This window comes from Colletotrichum siamense (genome assembly GCF_013390195.1).
Source record: "Colletotrichum siamense strain Cg363 chromosome Unknown KSG_Cg363_contig08, whole genome shotgun sequence".
NCBI lineage: Eukaryota > Fungi > Ascomycota > Sordariomycetes > Glomerellales > Glomerellaceae > Colletotrichum > Colletotrichum siamense.
The window spans coordinates 3,579,195-3,594,516 of record NW_023501021.1 but is presented as its reverse complement, the minus strand read 5'-3'; the positions used below and the strand labels follow the sequence as shown (position 1 = coordinate 3,594,516).

Below are 15,322 nucleotides of genomic sequence, written 5' to 3'. Positions count from 1 at the left end.
AAGTACTGTACCGCGCGCCTTGCCTAACCGTGCTAACGCGCATCCTCGTCGAATCATCACCAGCCAACCAGCTCCGCCTCCCCTCCGCTTGCTTTCCTTCGAGGCAAAGGCCCAACCCGACAGTCTGTTTCCAACACCCACCAACTTCTCATTAAAGTGCACTGGGTGCTATGGATGCAACGCCTCAGAGCACCTTTTAAATTCAACGCATCCGTGCCTCTTGTCAGGAAATCAAGCTGCTGCAAGGGCCCCATGGTGCGCCCTACCCATTTCAACTGGACGTTGTTGGGGCACAGACTCGGCGGACTTGGAACCAACCAACCAGATCACACCTCGCGGTCCTTTCATAGAAGAACCAAGTGACACTAAAACATTTCTGCCTCTGTGCCTCTCTCACTCGGTCTCACTCAAGGCATACAATCTATTACATCATCATCTCGGCCTGTATTGTCTCAAGTAATAATCCATTTGCTCGAACCACATAAACGGGCAACGTAGATTGGTTGCCGCTCTACCTTGGAAACCCGGGACAGAGATGCGCAGCAAGTTCCTGGCATGAAGTCGTCGTCAGGTGATGAGCACATCAATCAGGCAAGCTTCTAGAAGCACCGCCACGCTTCAGCAACGTCCAGTATCAATTGTTTCAGGCGGTGAAAGACCAAACAAAGGCTCCGTCCGGGGTGCTAACAAAAGTCCCTTTTCCGGTCGGTGACGGATCCACATTCAGCGATTCTCGGTCAGACGAATGGCTCAAAGTACGCAGCCTCAGAACTGACGCCTCGAAAGGCATCAAGTCATCAATCAGCGCTTGCCGCCTTATAATTTACCCTTCGGTGAGCTCACGGTGAGCCAAAAACCCTGCGCTGCTGAGACCGAAACTCGATGCAAAAAAAACCCATTTCATCATTAAACATGTGTGCTTTATGTATTCAGAGCGTCGACGATGACCGCCGCCGGAGACCCTTGCCAATCGGAAATGATGCAGTAGAAAAAATATGCCCAGACCTGTCTCTGCTGCCACCGCAAAAAAAATACTATCAAAAACATGACCCGGCACTGGCCAAGGGGCCTGATCGTACGTATGCAGCGAGATGGAGAAAATGCCTTCTGCTCCGCGAGTGACAAGCTGACGCTGTTGCCTCCCGCCACCCCTTCATCAACCCTTTCGTCGTCGTCCCCATGTCCGTCCGTCCCATAATATACAAGTCCCCGTTTCGCCTGTTGAGAGACCGAAAACACCTGCGAACGCCAAACATATCCGGACCGCCCTCGTTTGTCGACGTCAGAACTCGATTAAATGATTAACCACTGGCCGTGCACCCGCAGTACAGCTCATCCGCCACGCTCCCTCTTCTAGTCCTGTCGCGCTGTGATGGTCGCCCCGGGGCTCACAAGCTCGGGGCTAACGAGCCTGATAGTAGATTCGCGAGAGAGCTCCTCCAACGCGTTGCGCGAGGCCTTGCTGAGGCTTCTGTGCAGCTTGGTAGCGATCGTTGTCTTCTTCACGGGTGTCTCGTCATCTTCTGCCCCCGCAGCCACAATCGTCATGCTGGGTGCACGGCTCGACACCTTCTTGGGCGAACCCTTTCCGTACGTCTTGAGCATCTTTCCATTGCCCGACTTACGGACAGCGGTAGCTTTGCGCGCCGGGTTGGGAGCCGTGTATTTCTTGGGTGTCGCTTTCTTGGCGACTGCCTTCGTGGGCGTCGCCTTTGCCGGAGTAGACTTCGTATTGCCGCTCAAAATTGCCATCGCCGACACGCGTCTCTTAACAGTTGCGGCGCCCTTTGTAGCGGCCTTGCTGACGGCCTTCAGGCTGGTTGTAGCCGACAGCGAATGTCTCGCTCCCTTAGCAGCCTTGATCTTGCGCTTCTTGACGGCGCTGCCAGTCTCGTCATCATCTCCAACCAGCGTCTCGAATTTGCGCTTGCTAGCTTTCATAGCACCCTTCACCACAGCCTTCAGAGTCGATTTGGGCGGCTTGGGCTGTTTGACTTCCTGAGGCTTCGGCCCTAGAATGCCGCGACAATTCGGTGCGCCGCAGAGACACTTCTGGACGTTCTCATCACTGAAAGGACTGAAGTTGTAGTCGTACGTAAGCTCCTCTCCCGTCATGATGGGCTTGTCTCCTGCGAAAAGCGCCATCCTGGGCTGGCCAGATACGATCCACTTGATCATACGGCAATTGGGAGCACATGAATGATTGACGAAGCGAGCGATGCTACCAGTCGTAGCGTCAATAATCATGTTCTGGTCGAAGCTCATGAGATAGTAGCACTAGTAATGTAAGTTTCGTGTCTGTAACATGTGACTGGTTGGAGACGTACCTTGTTGTCTTTGTACTTGGTTTCCATGCGATTGCTGCATTCCACGTCTGTGATAATCTCACCCGTGTACTCCATGATGATCTGGTTCGGCGCAAAGCAACGGTTGGCGCGGATGCCATAGCCACGGTCAGCCGTCTTGATGACCTCAACACCAACGCGGTACTTTCCACCGCCCGCCTTTCTCTCCTGAAGATCGGCAAAGGCGCGGTTCGTGCAGTTTTCGCGCCCAACATTGCAGTTCTTCTCGTCACACTCGTAGAGCATGATTCTGTTCTGGCAGCTCTCGCCGCAGCCATCGTCGGGTGTGCAGACGCACTTGGACTGGTCCAGGAAATGAGGTGTCTTCTTCCAGTAGATGATGGAATCGCCGATGAAACGGTCTACCAAAAGTCAGTATAGGCTAGTACTCCAGCGTACAAAATCAAAACATACTCTTCGTCATCTTCCTGAACTCGTCAGGCTTCGGTTGTCCGGGCGGCAGAGGGTTGCAGACATCAAATGGAAGCTTGAAGTCGCGTCCACTGAGAAGCAATCGCAAGCCACTGAACATGGGCAGCGGAAGCGCCTTGTTTGGACGCCCGTAACCTTGAAGTTCGGGGGTCTGTGCGAGCTTCTTTTGCTCCGCATTCGACAGACCCTTGGTCAGGTCGGCAGGAGTCGTTTGGCCAGCATACAGTCCACGATCGAGATATTTCTTTGTGCGCTTCGTCTTTTTGGGCTTCTCAACCTCTGCAGGCTTCTCCACTGCTGCCTCCTCCTTCTTCGGCTCCTCAGACCTGGCCTTTTTCTTGGGCTGGATCGGATCGCCATTTTGATCGACAATAACCATCTTTCCGTTCGACCAGACCGTCCTTATGACGGGCTTTTCCTCGATACCGGCAAATTCGTTCGTGTCCTGGAGGCGGCGCAGCTCGCGTGACATCTTGGTGATCTTTTGCTCAAAAGTTTTGCGACTTCGCTTGCCCAGGCTTGAAACCTTGGTCGCAAGCGAGTCGACAGGAGTGTTGAAAATGCGGGCAGTGTGGCGGGTAAGCCTGGGAGTCTCTGCTTTCTCCGTCTTGGCCTTCTTCGCGCGCGGGGCCTTGAGCTCGCCGACGGACCATTGAAGGTCCAACGCGTCGATCCCGTCGCGGATAAGGTTGCCAGCAACACGGGAGACGGCATCAGCTTCGCCATTGACGAGTGTGTCGCCTGAAATGGTTCTGCGACGACTGCTGGCCACATCATCGCCTTTGGCGCGTCGGTGCCCGCGGTTAGCGGTACCGCTCAGTTGAGACAAGTTATATACGGCCTTTCCTGAGCAAGACCGACGTGAACGGGGAGCAGACTGCGGTTCTGAGGAAGTTTCGGGTGTTGGCTCTTCGGTAGGTGCAACAGGTTCTTCGACCGGAGCAGCGGGCTCTGCAATAGTAGGTTCGGGAGGGATTTCGATCTGAGCCTCGATATGGGTCTCAATATGAGTCTCGGTCTCGAGGAGGACGGGCACATCGTCGAGTTTGGGGCCGTCCGAGGCCTGGCTGGCAACGTCGGAGATGCTAGTAGGGGGTGTCGAGCTCGACGACGCGATGTTGGAAGAGCAATCAGTGGCGGCAGCGGACAAGCCGCTTTCGCTGGGAAAAAGAGACATATTGGGATGAAAAGCCCAGTCTCGACGCGATTTTGAGCGTTGGCAAAGTCGACGAGCTTCTCGAGAGTATCTCGAGTCGAGTTGCGACGCGTTCCAAAATGAGGTGTGTGCGTGGAAGAAAGTTGGGGGTGGCAGAGGTCCCGACACGAAAAGCGGAAGGAGGAATTTGGATTGGACCGGGGTGCGGAAACGGGCAGGCACGCAGAATTGGCTCGTTCGTTCGCTACCCTTTAGCTTACTCGCCGGGCATTGAGTGGCAATAAGGTAACCTCCGGAGCTGGTCTGCGAGGTACTCTCTGTGCTGCAAGTGCTGAAGAAGCTACCGTGCAAGAACAGTAGCGCCCTGAGGGAGGAAAAAGGGGGCTGTTGTTTGTTTGACAAGGGAAAGGCGGAAAAAATTGGAGTCTGCAACAAAGGCAAGCAACTTGAAAAGGTTGGCTGTTGTTGAGGAATAGTTTTGAATTTGCAGCTTGTCGGTTAATGAAATTTTCTGGACCGTGCCAGATAAGCAAAAAGGGTTGTGGTAAGAGCGGGCTGATGTGTGGGAGTAAAGAGAGGTTGCGCGGCTAGAGGCGCGAAAAGGTGTGAGAGATGAGGTGGGAGACGCGGTATGTGAGTGAGTGAGCGGTTTGATGGAAGGCGGGATGGCTTGAGGGACGTTCCGTGTCGTGTTGCGGAGTGTGGGGACGCGACCGATGTGAATTGATTGATTGATTGATGGAGGAGGATGGATGCGTGGATGGTTGGGGGGATGGAGCGAGCTGATTGACGGATGTGACTGCTCGCCCGCTTGTCCTCTCGGTTGATTGCTTGCGTTGCTACCGCACTGTTGCTGCTGCTACTCCTCGTCGACTGTTTGCGATGATCTCGTGTGAAAGTGTCAGGGTCTTCTGGAACAGACAGAGAGGCTGTCTAGATTGTGCGATGAGGCAATCCAACAGCGGTGAAGACGAAGAAGGCGGTTGAGCGAAGAAGTACGAAGTGGGAGACGGTGGTCAAGATCCGGTGGTTGTGAGAAGACTTCCCGCAGGAGGTGCTTGTGGTGGGTAAAGTGCTTGCTGGGGTGAGGAGACAGACCACGCAGTCTTTATTCGAAGAAAGAGAAAGCGAGAGGGCCCAGGGCGGGAAGGCTTGCCTGGCGTGCGGCGAGGTGTAGGCGCTGTGTCAGAGAGGACCTTAATTGTGGACGGATACGCCGCAGCAGTCTGGTCTCTCCTTACAAGTGCCTCACTTTCCTCTGCGGCCAGTATTGTTAGGTCCGGTCCTTCGTCAACAGCCGAGTCAAAGCAGGTAAATGCGGATGCGGATGGCAAATGGTTGTGCGAACGAGAATGAGGTTGGGCAGTGAGACTGCAGACATGGAAGGATGAGCGAGGTACACAGAGAAGCGTGATCTGGCCGCCGACCTGGTCTCTACAAAAAAAAGGTAAACAGAAACCCACGGTTCGTGTGTGTGCCTCCCCTCGGGCTGTCTCCCGTCTCTCCTCTCCTGTCTCCTCTCGTCCCTTCCTCAGCTCTTGTCCTATCCCATCCTGTCCTCCTCCACTTATATACATCCCAGTTGAACATTGGATCCTTCCATCAGCTGACTACGCAGCAATTGACCAAGTTCCCGGCTGACCCGGGGCATTTAAGTTGTATATAGTCAAAATGCTGCGGGGAGAACGAATTCATTCAATAAGTTGAAAGCCTTCCATCGCATCATGTGTGGTTGGTTTTTGGGTTTCGAGTTGAACATGTTCAAGTTTTATCTGGTTGTGCTGTTTGTATCTCCTCGGACCACCTCCTACTTTCTGTCTCTGTCGCCGGCGCGCCACTCCTGCCTGTGCTGGCCGAGCCTCGCCCCGATAGAGGCATGATGGACAACACCACACCTCGGACTTCCCGCACGTATCGTCCTTTTTGCCCCAGCCGCATGCCGCCCTCCAGGTTGCACATATAGTTTGAGTCCCAGCCGATTCACCACAATGTTAGTTACCAGCCGTTCACAACAAAACCGCAGTCTCACGGGCTTGCGATATCTGCATTGAAATGACTCAATTTCAACTCTTCAGAGGTAATCTTGGACTTTCGCCCATGATGCCTAGTCACACAGACAGGCAAGCGACTTGACTGCAAGGTAGGTGCAATACGGGCCACAGATTGCTCCGTGAGAACTGCCTACATCGACTCAATTCCATGTATGAGGAAAGAGTTTGAAAAGGTGAGTTGCAATTAGAATCCTCAAACAACTCATGTGGTGAAAACAGGCCAAAGTGATGAAAGGAGTGCATGCTGTGAGACCTCCAAGACGTGGGATTTCGCACCAAAGCGCCATTGGCGGAGTGAAGTCAAATAACTCGGCACATTAGCACATCTCGACCGCAGACTCAACGGGATATGAGGATAACAAGAGATGTTGACCTCAAACTTGTATCAACTTCATGACGAAGCACTATCTATCGCCCGTTGACTTAATAGTGAGACGACCTGTTATCGGCTGTGCTTTGGCGACTGCACCTCCCGTGACGTCTCTTGCATTTCTACCATGGCCGTCTTTACTATCGTCGATATTCTAACTTCTACCAAGTATCTACTCGTCGGATACGGAAAATCTAGCCTCGCAAGCATAGAGGACATAGGCGTCTCTCAATGGTTTTTCTTATTCTCGAAATTTTGATATAGGTAAAAGTCATGGGGGAGATGAGAGGTCAGTATTGTTACTACCGAATGAGAGTTGCCTGCGCGAAATCTCGAGGGCGAGATCATGTCTGACACAGGATTCAAGGTAGCTTCGCTCAGCTTGCAGCAGTATTTGAATCGTTGCTCTGCAAGCTAGCTGAGTGCTTGGGTACTCAATGGCAGTAGAACAGACCGCCCTTCGTTACTGCGCATATGCGAAAATATTTTTCGCGTTCGAGTACATATTCTCGAGGCTGAAGGACGTCGATAAAAGTAGAGATAGCGGCGATAGTACTAGATAGAGATGACGACGGCAGAGGCATAGTCAAAACAGGTGATCTCTAGCAGAAACGGACGCCGCCTGAAGCCATGCACCAAGCGAAGAAGCACGCCATCCGGTGATGACATGGATATGTGAATCACGCTGGTTCAATTCACATCTGCTCAGAAGACCGTGTCCGCAATATAAATCGAACCAGCTAGTTGAAGCTGCCATGATAAATATAACATGACGAAGTCGTGCCGATGATAGCGATGGCACCCAAACCTCCGGATGTCGGATTTCAGGCGATGCCCCCTGGGCGGGTCGACGAGGTGGGTGCGCACCACCAGCACTGTGACCTCGATCGCACACAGTCTGCCTAAACTTAGCAAGTCCATCAAAAAAGACCAATGTGCGTCTTCACCAATCTGTTTCAGACGGCAGACAAATCACCGAGTCAGGCAGGGCCATAAAATAAAAACCTTGAAATGACAAGGGGAGAAAAAGAGTGTAAATCACATTGTTTGATTGTTCCTATTAAAAGAGTTCTGTCTGTCTGAGGATCTCTGTTCCAATCGAAAACGAATTTGGGAAAACGCCACGAACACACACAAGATGGGTATTATGGCATGAACGCAAGGAGAAACACAGACCAACCCCAAGCCGGAAAAAGGCGAATCCAATCTGTCTAACGGCGGTATCCATCTCCTCGACCTCCGCGAGGCCACCAAATCTCCTTGTACCGCAAATCAACCCACAACGATCCCAAAGTCAAGCCGGAGGAAGTGAATACAAAGAAAGGAAACGAAGACAGGCCGCCGTTTAGGCAGCGGTGGGCTTAGCCTCCTCCTTGCCAGCCTCCTTGGCCTCAGCATCGTCCTTGATGCTGAGGTCGGCGACATTGGGGACCTCGGAGCCCTCTGCCTTGGGAGCCTCCTCCTTGGGAGCTTCCGCCTTGACAGGCTCAGAGGCCGCGGGGGCAGCCTCGGCGGCCTTCTCCGGTTGAGGAGCGGCAGCAGCAGCGACGGGCTCGGAAGCGGCAGGGGCAGCGGGGGCAGGAGTCTCAGCAGCCTTGGTCTCGGTGGCGGGGGCAACAGGAGCTGCGGCATCAGCAAGCTTCACGGTCTGGCCGGTGGTCTTGATGCTCTCGCCGCTGCCGCCGTAGTCCTTGGGGAGAGACTGCTTCAGAGCAGGGAGCTCGTTGCCCAACTCAGATCCGTAGCCAAGAGGGTGGAACTTGGCAACAGTCTTGGGCGCAAGGAACACCTTCATGGCCTTGAAGACCCAACCCATCAGGGCAGGAATGTTGACGAAGTACTTGTGGTTGAGCAGCTCCGGGTAAGCCATGGCAAAGATCTTGATGGTCTGGGAAGAGGCATTCTTGACGGCGGGGTCCATGCGCAAGAAGCTAACGTTGAGGTAGTCGTGGACCTGGATCATCTGGTAGGGGTCCTCGCCACCCTCGGGAATGGGGGTCTGGACCTTGTCCAGGCCCAGCTTGCGAACACTGAGCTCCATGAGAGCAGCACGCCACTTGATGAATCTACAAAATCGGTGAGCAAAGATGTTTTCTCGGCGAGATCAAAATCTCATATGATGGGACCAATACTCACTCATCAACGTTGCCAAAGGTAGCCTGCTTGTCCTTGACAGCGCCGTAGATGTTCCAAGTGATGATGATCTCCTTGCCCTCGGTGTCCTTGTGGGTGGTCACATAACCGAGCTCATCAAACTTCTTCTTGTCGAAAGAAACATCGTCGAGAAGCTTGCCGGGGTTAGTATCGCGGCGCCACTCAAGAGCCTTCTGCAGCTGGTCAGCGGCCTTGGCGACATCATCGTCGTTGGCGCGCAAGAACTTCTGGAGGACAACAGTGGTCGGGACGTGAGTATTGTCAGAGAGCTGGACACCCCACATCTCCTTGTGCTTAGCGGCCTCGAGAATGCCGGGAAGCTTCTCAAACAATGAGGCAAGAGAAGTCTTCTTTTCCTCGGCAGGCTTCTCAGCAGCAGCAGCAGCAGCGGGCTTCTCCTCCTTCTTCTCCTCTGGCTTCGTCTCGGTAGCCTGGGCGGCCGGAGCAGGAGCAGCGTCCTCAGTCTTCTGCTGCTGGGCCTCAGGGGCAGCGGCGGCTGCGGGAGCGGTGGGAGCCGCAGCAGCAGCATCGGCAGCAGGAGCAGAAGCACCGGCAGCAGCAGCAACAGGAGCGTCAGCAGCCGCTGCGGGAGCAGCAGCAGGAGCCGCCGCGGCAGCAGGCGTGTCGTTTGCAGGTTGAGCAGACATGGTGACAGAAAAATCCGTGAGAATGTGATCTGTAGTGTGTGCGCGTGTGTAAACCGAGTGACAACTCCTGGCTGTATTTTTGTACAAGGACGGAAAGAAATTAAAAATAAAAATAAAAAAGGTTTACCGCCCCTCTTCCTGCAAGTCGCGTTAAGCTGCCTGAGGTGTGTGCCGTGTGCTGAGTGAGTGCGCGTTGGGGTGTCTTTTTTTTTTTTCCTCCCTCTTCCTTTGGGAAAAAAAAAGGTGTTGGGTAATAACAGGGCGGCGGAGGCAGGAGGTGCGGAATAGCTTGGGTAAGTACTATTAATGAAGGAGACGCACGGAAAGTGGCAGCAACAAACAAACCACACCACCACCACCACCACGATCATCACGTTGGCATGGGACCTTGCTACCGTAGGTAAGGCAAGGTACCTTACTCTGTCTTTGCTCTTGACCCCATTCTACATTACTTCCCAGGCTACAGTTGATACGACAGCACCCATAGCAGCATGAGCAGCCCGCAACAAAAGAAGTGACAGGTACCTTATGGGTGGCATAGACAGGTACACTGTCTGCCCGGTCTGTTACTTCACATCCATTGCTCCTTCACCTCAGATACCTGCCTTCCTTACCTTATCGAACCGCTGAGTGCCCCGTGCGTTGCTTCCGGGGAACTCGAGGGTGCCAATCCACCTTGATCCAATCAGTGCTTCCATCTGTCCAATCCCAAACTGCTCCTGCTCAGGTGAAGCTTGTGCAGCTCGGGAGAGTGGAGTGGAGATGGACCCCCTTTTCCTGAAAGTGATTCGCGCCTTCTGTTTCGACGGTGCTTGCTTGGGGCCTCTGTCCGTACCTAGCACTCTAGTCCGGACATCTGCTTCCTTGTTCGCTGACAAGCTGACTTCTGCTGCTGGTCTCTCTGTGCTTTTGCTCTAACTTGTGTTGACCGTTGCTCATCAACGGCCGCCTTGCCTTAGACTTATCCGTATTCTGCGCCTGAGGTGGGTAACTGGGCTAATGGAACAACGACATACCTACCTTACCTTACCTTAGTTAAGGTACTGGACATACGTACCACGTTGCCTGGCTAGTCATTGATCGATGTTACCCCGGAAGTCTGTGTTGGCTGTTCGGCATAATCAATCGTCTGGGCAATTATGTACGGCTTCCACAAGACTTCCTTTGCTCTCGGTGCACTGAACTGACCAGACCGAACATCGGAGAAATACCGGGAACTTGCCTTACTTCTTCCTCAACTCATCAAACTCACCCCGTCGCCATTTACCAAGTTCCCAACACCCTTCCATTGCCAATATTCCATCCGCCCCGCCCTCCGTAATGAGCCATGCCGGAGCCCATCCGGCCCATCACACTTTGTTGTTGTACTGCTTCCACTGTCCTGTCGTCGCCAACCTGCAGCCAGCCTGCATGGAATATTTCAGGGGCTCCTGCTTCCTTGTGACGGTCCATCGTCGTCTTAGTGGCCCCAGACCGCAGACGAGCCCCGCCTCTGGCCCGTGCCCCTTCAATTCCCGCTCGCCAGGGCAGCCCGTCAAACAACGCCTGGGCACGCACGCTACACGTCCAAAAACCACCGTGGCGGGCCGGTAGAACGCCCTGTTAGGGGAACCTATGGAACCCTCCAAATTCCATTCCCACTGAGCGTCGCCCTATCACGTCCCTTTCTGGCCCTGTCCTGTCCGGCCCTGCACTCTCAACCTGCAGCTGCCGGCCGATGCCGTCCTGATGCCGCGCTGGTTCCTGCAGCCAGAGTATGTCCACGGGTACCTCCCCCCCTCTATGTCCCCCACCCCGGTGGCCCGTAGCCGCATCTGACTGGGCCGCTAGGCGTGCCACCAACACTGCGCGACTACGGCACTCCACTCGCCAACTTCAACTTCACCACTACCACCACCAATACTGCCCACCTCTCGCTCTGCCACCCACGCCGTCGCGACGCCACTTCAACTTACGGGCTAGATGCCGTGGCACTCTCGTTTCAAACAAAGGAACTCAAGGGGCAACCGAACTAAAGGACGCAAGAAACTACCGTAGGATTCTTATTGAGCGGGTATAGAGATCAGCCTGTCTCGAACCCCCAAGTCTACCTCAAAAAAGTCAATCCGAAGCAATCCCCCGCCTGTGATGAAAGGAAAACCAGAAAACACCCATTGTTCCTGTGAGCTTCAGCCTGAGACAAACCAAATTCAGCCCGTAATTCTTTGGCAACCTTCTGCCCTATCCTTGACTCGTCCAAAGCGCAAAAAAAGATTAACGGGCCCAAGAAAACGACCTGTATGGATGCAAACTGCAGCGAAAAGAAAAGCTGACCCGACGTATGTGTATGTATACGAGAGTCAAAAACGCAAAATTGCAAGTACCAAGAGCAGAAAGTGCAACGCGTCAAGCTTCTTCCAGTTAGAAAGCAGCGGCTCCCATAATCAAGTTTCGCCGTTGTCGCTGGGTTATCTTCTCGATGAACGCGTACTCCTTCAGTGGGCAGCAATGCCAGGCAGCGCCGAACGGTGGTGGACGTCAGCAGTGATCAGAGCACGACGAATGATCGACTCCATCGTCTGATATTCATGAGAGGCCAGCTGAGCCAGAGTCATAGTGTCAAAGACCGGGCCCACGGGGTGGTTCAGCTCGCGCCAGAAGTAGCCAAAGTAGCCATCCGTGGCGTCGCCGACAGCGCGGGTCTGGCACTTCTCCTGGAACGGTTGCGACTCAAGGAATCGATTGGTCTCGTCGCGAATGACAGAAATGTACCACTGGAGACACAAGCGGTTAGCTCTGGACCCTCAAGTTTCACGAAATCTTCTCCAGCTCGGGTTGGGGGAAGCTTACCTCGATCACGTCCAGGGGAACGCCGTTCTTGGGTACAAGCACATAGAGGTGGCGCCAGCTCTCGGCAAAACGCGGCTGTCCGAAAGACCTCTGCTCCATCTCCTCCATGTCAACCAGGTAGGCGACGTCGTCCTTCTGGGTGGCCGAGAAGCCCTCACAGCGCATCGCTGCAGCAACCACCCGCTTCAGGAGACGCTGGGTCAAGTTGACCTCGTCACGGTGGTCGCGGATGCTACTGACCAGGATGCGAAGCAGGTCGCATGTGGCCTTGTGCATGGCATGGCGCTGCTGCACAGTGATGTGCGTCTTCATGTGCCAAGGGAACTTAGTCAAGGTGCTAATAAGGCACTCGAAAGGACGCTGAGGGCACTCCTTGGAGAAGGGGGACTGACACGGTGTGTTAGTGTACCGTTTAGGCAATTAGGATGGGACAGACTTACGCGGTGAGGCACCTCGACGTGCTTGACGAGCATGGTCATCTCCTCGTTCGAGACAAACCCCTTGAAGTTCTCCCAAGGCTCCTGAGCGTTGTCCGGAAGCACCTGAGGGTTGCATCCGTTCCAGAAGACACCGCGAGAGGAAGGGAACAGGTCCTTCATGAGAGCAGACTGGCTCGAGAGCTCAATCTCGACGGGGCGCTGACCGATGCGAGTAATTCTGCCGCGACTGAGGTTCTGCTGATGCTTTTCGACGGCCTTAGTGGCATCCTCCAGAGTGTGGAACTCGACATAGGCATCAGTGGTCTTGCCAGTGACACGCTCCATGATGATGTGAACGGGCTCCTCAGTATCGTTGAGGATGCGGGAGTTGCGGCCGAGAACAGCAATGATCTCGGAACGGTTGGTCACAAAGGGAATCTATAGCTGATCAGTATCCGTGGCATAAGATGTTACGGTAAGTCTTGAGGCCAACGTACGTTACCAATCTTGACAACACCTCGAACCACAGAATTGCCCGGGCGGTTGGCTGGCTCGATGAACGGGAAGTTGACATGGTTCAGAGCTGTCTCGACAGAGGGGAAACCAGTGGGTGTACCCGTCAGACGGTTGAGCTGAGGAGACCGCTGGCTGCGAATGTAATCGGTAGGAGGGGCCTCGGGAGGGGCCAGGTAGGGCGTCACGACAGTCTGAGGCGCGACATTTCGCGGCGGATAACCCATTTGGTATGGAACCAATTCGCCCTGGCTGGTGTAGGACTGAGTCGATCCCTGCAGCGTCGTGACGTTGCCATTGTCGAGAACATGCTGAAGGGGCACGTTCCGAATATTGTGGACCTGAGCACTCTGAGTGTGGCCTCCGTTGTTGACAGAAGGCTGGGGACTGGGTTCCATGGTATTGGCTGACTGTTCATCATGAGGGAGGTTGTCAAAGTTGAGAGTCTCGCCAGTAGGGGTGCCAAAGGAGGCCTGGCCATTCATGAACATCTGCGTAGCGTTGTATTGAGAGCCAAAAAGAGGCATCTGAACAGGGCCGCCTTGGTTGGCTTGGGCAGCGAAGGGATCGTGAGAGTCGGCAGGGGTCGTGGGGTTACCGTCCGCACTCTTCAAAGTGAACTTGGGCGGCATGCCAAGATGAGCAAAGTTGTCGGTCACACGGGGAGCAAAGTTGCGCGGCTCGGTCATCAAGCCAAGGTTGGACGCTGTGGGGGTATCATTGCCAACTGGGCTAGAGACAACCGTGTCGAGAGTAGCTCGGTTACCTCCATGAGAGAGATGAACACCCAGAGCATTGTTCTGGCGGGTGGGAGTGTGGTAAAGGAGATTGCCCATCGAAGCGCTGCCGCTGAGGTGTCCACCAGTGGCTACACTGCTGATAGAGACAGGAGCGTTCTGCTGGGGAGCAGCCCAGTGGCCGGGGGCGAACTGCAAGCCGGACATGATCTGGCTGTTGTTGTACACGGCTGGAGGCAAGGTTGTGGTAGCAGGAGAGGAGACCTGACTGACAATGTCGGGCTTGTCCTGGTCCTCATCGATCTCGCCATCCTGATAAGTTGCGCCCGAGTGAGAGTCGCTCGTCATTCCGTTCAAGGACTGGTTGCGAGAGACTTGGCCGTTGACCTGTTGTGTTTGTAAGTCATGGCGATCTCTGGTCGTGAAGACTGGAGTTGTTACATACCTTCTTGTCGTTGTTGTCGGCCTTGGATCCGTTAGGAAGCCAAGGGGTGGACGCAGGGTTCAGGTCCGACGAGGCCTTGTCTTGGAACTTGTCCGAATGGGCAGTGAAGGATATACCATTGAGACGTACACCACCAGACTCATCGACGGCCTCGCACTCCTCAGAGACAGTCTGAGGCAGATCGGTGACCTTGAAGGCCCCCTGGCGGGCCATCTCGCGCATCTGCTTGCGCATCTTCTTCTGATCCACCTTGCCTATGCCGGCAAATTTGGGGGCAGCCATGATAAGCGACAGCCAGATAATCTCGGGCGAAAGAATAAGGCTGACAAGTAAGGATAGAGAGGCGGATGAAGAGCAGAGGTCGGCAAGGAGAGGGAGAACAGTAGGTGTTCTGGGTGAGCAAGGTCAGCGACAGGATTGGTGAAGCGAAGAAGGGAAAGGGCAAACAGAGGGGAAGGAAGTTGAGCTGGTAAGAAGTGTCGAAGGGAGGGTCGAAAAATAAAAGACAGAGAGAAAAGATTGCAATGTGGGCAGAAGAAAATTCTCTTAGTGAATGAGAGGGACAGGTGCTCGGTTGCCGAGAGTACGACAGACGAAAGTGAAGAAAAGAGGCAAGAGTAAGACAAACCCAGTGCTCCTTCCTCGGATCTGATTGATACGGCAATTTTGCCAATGCCAAAAAAATGGGAAAAAAAGGTATCCGTGTTAGGAGGGATTCTTACATGTGAGGGACGACTTTTGCGAGGCGCAAGTTTGCGACAGGGCAAGCACAGAGACGGCGTGATGACGCAACGTCTTCCTTCGGGCGGCCGGCTCAGACAGTTTCCTAGGTGTATAATACAACCAGAAACTGTTTTTAGATCAAAATTGTGAAAGAAGGGTGTGTTTTGGTGGGCTGCGAAGGGGCGAGGTAGGTGTGAGGGAGGAAGAAGTACGAGTTTGGGTTCCCGCTGTTTTGGGTCGAGGCAGGAAAACCGAACGTGCCGGGTGAAAACAAAAAGAAAAGGCAAGAGACCAAAGAGGAAGGAAGAATTTTCGAAAGAAATAATGGTCACCTACCAATCCAATACAGACGAGTGCTAGAGGTATAGTAATCGTCGTCAGAGGTGTGTGGGAGGTAGTGGTCGGTGGGAAAGGAATGAGTTGGTTGTTTTGGGGGGGTGGGAGCAAGGAGTTGTTGACACTCAGTGACCGCAAGTAGTTTCTTTAGAACGAAGTCAGGCG

General features: G+C 54.0%; 3 protein-coding genes across 3 annotated transcripts; all 3 read right to left on the bottom strand.

Moving 5' to 3' along the window:
• Positions 1 to 1,353: 1,353 nt before the first annotated feature.
• Ash1l-0 (Histone-lysine N-methyltransferase ASH1L) lies at positions 1,354 to 3,954 on the bottom strand (the record flags this gene model as incomplete). The annotated part of the gene is made up of 3 exons (XM_036644308.1): positions 1,354 to 2,277; positions 2,328 to 2,707; positions 2,760 to 3,954. 3 exons carry the CDS (start codon positions 3,952 to 3,954, stop codon positions 1,354 to 1,356), a joined length of 2,499 nt encoding a protein of 832 aa, XP_036490172.1.
• Positions 3,955 to 7,699: 3,745 nt separating this feature from the next.
• Positions 7,700 to 9,155, bottom strand: sfh5 (Phosphatidylinositol transfer protein sfh5; the record flags this gene model as incomplete). The annotated part of the gene is made up of 2 exons (XM_036644307.1): positions 7,700 to 8,420; positions 8,491 to 9,155. 2 exons carry the CDS (start codon positions 9,153 to 9,155, stop codon positions 7,700 to 7,702), a joined length of 1,386 nt encoding a protein of 461 aa, XP_036490909.1.
• Positions 9,156 to 11,629: 2,474 nt separating this feature from the next.
• Positions 11,630 to 14,380, bottom strand: CGCS363_v012457 (uncharacterized protein; the record flags this gene model as incomplete). Its single annotated transcript, XM_036644306.1, has 5 exons — positions 11,630 to 11,908; positions 11,985 to 12,371; positions 12,425 to 12,841; positions 12,901 to 14,040; positions 14,099 to 14,380. The coding sequence occupies 5 exons, from the start codon at positions 14,378 to 14,380 to the stop codon at positions 11,630 to 11,632; spliced, it is 2,505 nt and encodes an 834-aa protein (XP_036490792.1).
• Positions 14,381 to 15,322: the final 942 nt, after the last annotated feature.